Source organism: Clytia hemisphaerica, unplaced genomic scaffold, assembly GCF_902728285.1.
Source record: "Clytia hemisphaerica strain Z4C2 unplaced genomic scaffold, Clytia hemisphaerica genome assembly, whole genome shotgun sequence".
In the NCBI taxonomy this organism is placed as follows: domain Eukaryota; kingdom Metazoa; phylum Cnidaria; class Hydrozoa; order Leptothecata; family Clytiidae; genus Clytia; species Clytia hemisphaerica.
The window spans coordinates 1,183,690-1,190,352 of record NW_027104529.1 but is presented as its reverse complement, the minus strand read 5'-3'; the positions used below and the strand labels follow the sequence as shown (position 1 = coordinate 1,190,352).

The 6,663-nt window shown below is 32.9% G+C and overlaps 1 protein-coding gene across 1 annotated transcript; it reads right to left on the bottom strand.

Moving 5' to 3' along the window:
* Window positions 1-4,016: 4,016 nt before the first annotated feature.
* On the bottom strand, window positions 4,017-6,663 carry LOC136822172 (uncharacterized). The gene is made up of 2 exons (XM_067078413.1): window positions 6,495-6,663; window positions 4,017-5,071 (listed from the first exon to the last, which is right to left on the bottom strand). Exons 1-2 carry the CDS (start codon window positions 6,622-6,624, stop codon window positions 4,296-4,298), a joined length of 906 nt encoding a protein of 301 aa, XP_066934514.1. The 5' UTR covers window positions 6,625-6,663; the 3' UTR covers window positions 4,017-4,295.

The window sequence follows — 6,663 nt, the reverse complement described above, 5'->3', positions numbered from 1 at the left end:
TTAATGAAAACAATGTTTTTCATTTTTTTAAATTGTCATTCACCAATGTTTTACAGACCCTAAAAGTTTTTAATCGTGAACAATAAATACAGCAGCAGAATCATTGGTCGTGTTCACACTGCAGACCTTCCTTAATTAAATCCATTAACGACAAACAAAGAGATTTATGATAAATGAATACACTGGTTTATCACAGTTCTTTGTAGCTTCCCAAAATCTTTTGGTAACAGATAATTGATTTTGCTTAAGCCTTCTGATTGGTCGTTTTTAATTGATAATCTCATGTAAGTTTGTAGACTGTTTTCTACGAAAAGTTTGATGTCGCGCTTAAAGCCAAATAAGTAGATTGAAGTTTTGAGATTAATCGTCCTCACGCATCAACAACACTGATTGATATGATTCAATTTTTACATTTTTTCTCTCTTTTTTTTATCTTTTCTGTTTTGCTGAAATATACTTTATTGCACGAAATGCTCCTTTTGTTCATGTTAATGTATCTTCCTTAATAAAATCTTTTGTTTTAAGGGAAGCCTCTACCCTACCTTTAAGACAATAGAGCTTACGACTTTTAATTAAGGAAGATCGATTAAAAGTTACAATACTACGCGTTCGACTCTTTGTTAAATGCACGTTCTGTATTGTAGTCAACAAAGGATTCTCCTAACTACATTTTAATTAAGGAAGGTCTGCAGTGTGAACACGACCATTGGCTAAAAATAAATCCAAATTTCACGAATTTGTAATTAAAAAAGTTTAATTTCATATTAAATTTTAATGTCAGGGACAGAGATAGAACAAGGCTTTTTCAAATGTGCGTTATCCAGCTACGCTATAACATATCACTGATTACAAAACGTTAATTATATCATCATACCTGTTGCTACGGCGAATAATCAACCATAGCCCAAAATTCTCTGCATTACGTCAAAAGACAATGAAATGTCACTTTAATTCTACATTATTTTTTCAAGGATGGCCGGCATAAAATTAGTTATAGAAGTACTATATTTCGCAGATCAATATTGATAGAGGATGAAACAATCTCACTTAAATTTACAGTTTATCAATACCGGTCTTTTTACATATCTTCTTGAAGTAAAGCTTAGCGCGAGGGCTACCTCTAACCTTTCATACGCAACATTCAACCTTCTCATTCTTTGTTTTCTCTTTTCGCTTTTTCATGCCATTCTTTAATGGTTTCACGTTCTTTCTTGGAGAAGTCATCAGTTACACTGAAATTTTGTTCGTTTGGTTTATTGACTGAGGCCAGAATTCTTTTCTTGTCTTCTTCATTGCCCAACATAACTTTCAATGGCCGCCATCTTTTCGTCTTGAACATATCATCCTTTCGAGCACCAATTTGTTCTGTGAGGACAACGTTTATCTATAATCCCATACGATTTCCTACAACTTCCTCTACGTAGTCTTTGTCACCGGTCCGTTGTTTCTCTTTGTTCTCATCTTTATTTTTCACGATGGACAATGGTGCTACATCTAGTTAAGTCCTAACAGCGATCTTCTTCTATTTCTTCTTTTTCATTTTTGATTAATTTCTTAATGATAATCTCTTGTTCCTTCACCTCTTCCTTCGTGATATCTGCATATGTTGCCCGTTTTGGTTCTTTAGTGACGTCTGCTTTGTTTTTGGCATAAGTTCCTCCATTTTCTTCTCTAGATTATGCAATCTAGTGTTGAAAACAGATTCAAATATTTGCTGATCTCCCTTGACATTCTGCTTTCGTTATTGTTTGCGTTTATTTGGTTACTTCTGACTCTTTGCTTACTTGTTTTGATTTTTTCCAAAAGTATTGGCGTGACTGTAACACATTTTTTTCTCGGTTGCTTGAATGCGTGAAAATTGAAAAATAAATGCGTGAATGCATGAATTGAAAAACATGCGTGAACGTGAAAATCCAATTTTTGATTGCGTGAATGCGTGAATCTGGGTTACACACTTTTTTTTTAAGAACACGTTTATAAGGAACTTGAGGCTCAAAAAGGTCCGAAAAACAAGGAATTGTTAAGGAACTGCTCAGGCTAAGAATAACAAAACAAGTCAAGTCACAGAGAGTTAAACTTGAATTTGCATACATTTACAAAGCCTACAAAATGTTGACGAAACAACGTTCATTAAAAGTCTCTTTTTGCTTAAGTCACATACTTAGCAAATCGAATCGTAGCAGCTTAGTAAATAAGGAACTGGATAAGGAACTTTGAGGCTGAATTTCTCTCAAAAAATACGAATGAAAAATGAAGCACATTGAAATATAAGATGTTAATTTCGTTTATTTCAGTATCAATTAAGGAAATAACAAGTAAAACGATAAAAAAAGTCTTCTAACAGTGCTCTTGAATGGTAAACATATATTCTTTTCTCTTGATTTTCCCTATTTAAAGGCTCTAAATAGTTACAACGAAGAATAGCTAACAAAATCCACTTTTTCTAACGAAAATTTCTTATTCGAGAATGAGGCTCAATTTTGACAAAAACCTAAAGCCGTGGTTACACTACATTAATATCTTTAAAAATTTTGATATTTTAATCAAAAATACATTTAAGAAATAACTATTTTCTTTAAAAAGTCTTTTTGAAATTGTTGTATGTTGTATCAAATCTTCAATCGTTTTTTCTCAACTCATTTTTTCACTCAACAAACGACATGAGTGAAAGGAGGAAGGCTGCAGCACGTATTGTGCTAATTCTTTTGAAATAGAAATTTTAGAGGAAATAATCGAAAAAGAAAAGTCGAGCTTAAAAGGTCTTGCTGGGTACGCAAGTGGTTAAAGTTAAGGAGCAAAAAAAGTGCCTACAACAACATATTTGCTGAACCTCTTCGTCTACGTGACCAAGAAGAATAGAAGAATTCTATATCTCAGGATGAACACAGAACCTCGTGGCTGATATCCATCCATCATGCAAAATCTTTCTCTTATCCTATCTTTCACCCCTATCCCATATTAGCCATATTACGGTTTAAAAATTCCAAAGGTCCAAACGCTAGAAAATCCATTCATCGAAAAAACTATCATGTCGGTGCCTTTGATGTCGAAAGAAGTGAAGAAAAAACTTTAAATTCTTTACCAAAAAAATGGTAAAGAATCGCAAGAAATGATTTCTTTTTCAAGAATTTATAAGTCTTTATTTTCTTTAAAAGAGGACTGTTACACTTGTATAAAGACTTGATTAAAAAATTTCAGAAATTTTGAAATAAATTACATGTTTTTTTTATAAGCATAACGCTTATAAGCATATGAAGGCTCAGATTCGCAGAATTCCTAAGCATAACATGAGCATATATGTCGGCCTAAAATATTTTTCAAGTGGTCATTTTTATCTGTTTAAAAAGGTTTGGTAGAGGTCAAGTAAAAATTCCACACTCCCAAAATCTGAGCAAAATTTTACAAAATTTTTGAAATTGCATTAAAAACTTGGCTCGGGGTGAATCATAAGCATGATTCTTAAGCATATAATAAGCATAAACTATGCCTGGATGCTTTGAAAACTTAAGCATACATGAGCCTGACAGTTGCTTATAAAAAAAACCATCTAATGTAATGTAACCACGCCTTAAGAATAGATAAATGACGCTAGCTTAAGATTTCATAAAGACCTCATTCCAATAATTAAATGAATAATTAGTTAATTTGATTAAGCCTGAAGACCACAGAAAAATAATAACAGGCGCAGCTTCAGCCAAATTTACTGGCTTTATGAAAAATGAAGCGAACTTTGAAGGAGTTTCTACAATTTCTAAACTTTCGTGAATGTAAATAAACTTTTCCCAACAGGTCTGTCTAGCAGATTGATTGGTTAAAGGCCGCTACCCACTCAGCATTTTATGGTCGGCGAACAAGGCGCACAGCTCGGGCGCTTTGGTCGCTGAACGCTTTTCCCATTCCACTGATCCAAAATAAAGGGGAGATATGCTGTACATTTTTCTTGTTTCTATTGTTGATATCTTTTTGCACACGGTGCAAGAGAGTTAAATGTCTATTCTGATTGGCTATTTAAAAAAGAACAATTGAGAAGCCGTACAGCGTAGCGAAAAAAGTTGAAAAGTTTCAACTCTTGTTGCGCCCAAGGCGACAGCCTTTGAAGGCTTGATTTATGTAATTTATGCAATAATTAAGCTGTGCGCCTTGTTCGACGTCCATAAAATGCTGAGTGGGTAGCGGCATTTACTTTTATATTTTAGACACAAAGACAGTAACGTACCGTGGGACAAGCCATTAGTGCAATTAGTCTCCACTCTGTTATATCATTTAAAATGGTACAAAATTATTGATCACAAATGCTATACAGCTACAATATTTCTATCACATATTACTTTTTTGTTTACAATTCCTTTGGTTAATAAACTTTTGCAACCAATTTTTTCGAGAAGCCATTTTAAAATTTTGAACGAAAGTTCGATTTGAGGAAAAACACCTTGAAGACACACGAATGGTTTTCCAAAAAGAATTTTCTTTCCATAAAACGACCGTCTGTAGGTTTTGATATCTTTTTCACCGACTTCGAAAATTTGTTTGATATTGACTTGATCGTTTGGAGAATGTTGCTTTGCTTCTTTCACAAGATTCTGAACGTGTTGTTCATATGACTCTTTTGTTTCTTCGTCACCAAATTCGAAATCAATTTTCAATTCACCGAAAATCGCTTCTTCAATTTGTGATTTCACCAAATGTTGTTCAGTCACATCGATCCAATGTTGAAATTCAAACTCTTTCTGATTGCTCCAAATAACTCTTTGTTTTCTGCAGCACGAAGTTCGAGGTTCCACAGCCTCGCATTGAACAATCACTTTCGGCTCCTTTGGTAAATTTTCATCCAGAATTTCCTTGATTTCTTTCATCGAGTGTCTATACCGCTTGGTACATTTTGGATTACCGTTGTCATCTGTGCCCCATTCTTTTTCGATTCTTATTCCTGCCCAACGATTCCAACAATTTACGCAACTCCAATTTATAAGTAACAGTGCAAACCACGAAAATGAGACAAGGTAGTATGCTTGTGGTATAGATGGGACGAAGAGAAAGATCACCACAAATACAATGTCACTTACCATCAAAACTGAAAATTTGAAATAAATATTGTTAGACCTCCGAGAGAGGTGATAGACCCGATGGAAAATTTGGCTAAACTTTATCCCCGGTGGGAAAATACCCACCTATTTCAGCCTCACTGGAAAATTGACTTATTTTCATTCCTATCTGAAATTCAATGGAAAAAAATTGCATTTCAAAACCATTCCAATTCGACTTTATGGCCTGAGAACAATAGAATTTATATTCTCATTTGGATTACGGTACACAAGTTTCATCTGCAATGTGAGAAAAAGTTCCACCGAAGCCAAGAGATAACGACGTATGTCGTCGGTTTGAAGAAGAAAAATGTATCAAAAATTGCCGATTTCTTTGAGCCGACCTTAGTTCACAATTATTGAACAGATAGTACATACTGATAATAAGGCAATATCCAAATAAGGTCTTTAGCTCAAAACTTCCAATTCTTTGTACCTTGAAGCTTTGTTCTAAAGGTGATGGACGTTTTTTATAAGAACAAAATATATAAATGATGGAACTTTGATGGCTCAAATATAAGAACATGTTAAGAACATTTTTTAGGCTTAAAACTCAAAAAGTTAAGAATGTCTGAAGTTTTCGAAAATTGTGAATGGTCCTATTAAAAAACGTTCAGCTTTAACTTAACTTAACTTAAGTTAAAGTATGTCTCAATATAATTTGCATCAGGGACAAAAAAGGCTGTAACTTTTGATAGCATTCGAATTAGAAAGTAGTAGTTTTGTGCTCGTTTAAAAAATATAATTTTGATTGAAATGTTATCTAAAAAGCTAAAAAAATCAAAAATTGAAAAACAAAGATGAAAAATTAAGAAGAAAATCAACTTCTTGTAGAATAATGCTATGATCTTAATTTTTGTAACAGAAATTTTTTTAATCTTAGAACGTTATAAATCCAAAAAAAATCAAAATATATTCATTCAGTCAAGAAATACGGCTTAAAGCTTTGCCTTGTTTGACTTAACAATGGCTCTTTCTGGTTGTTTTTTGATGGTTTTTGAAGTCAATCAGTGATAAACTTTTGACTATACTATTCAATGGAATAAGATTTTTTGAAAATTTTTTCACATTAATGATGTTTCAAGATCAAAAAATCACTCGTTTGAAAATAATAATTATAGCACAATTATTGAAAAAGTTGATTTTCTTCTTCTTCATTTTCAATCTTCATTTTCCGATCTTTTCTATGTTATCTCTATTTGATAACATCCCACTCATGTTTGTCTTTCCAACAAGAACAAAACCGCAATCGAATTCGAATTCTATCAAAAGTTATAGCCTTTTTTTGTTTCCGCTGCAAATTATATCGAGACAGACTTTAACTTCTGTATATAAGAGCGATTTGATTTGAGAAGAATATACTAAGCTTCATGTGTAAAGTATTTCTTTCTTAAAAGAATTCTTAGAACTTACAAAGGACAAAGATTGCTCTGAAGTATTTGTAAAGACCCGGAGAAGCACATCTATCGATTGTACCAAGATGGAGCGCCAAATACAACAAATGAAAAATGGTGCACGTTGCAATATAAAATGCTAAGTCCATTATTTTAAATAACTCAGAAAAGAACAACTAAAACGAAAA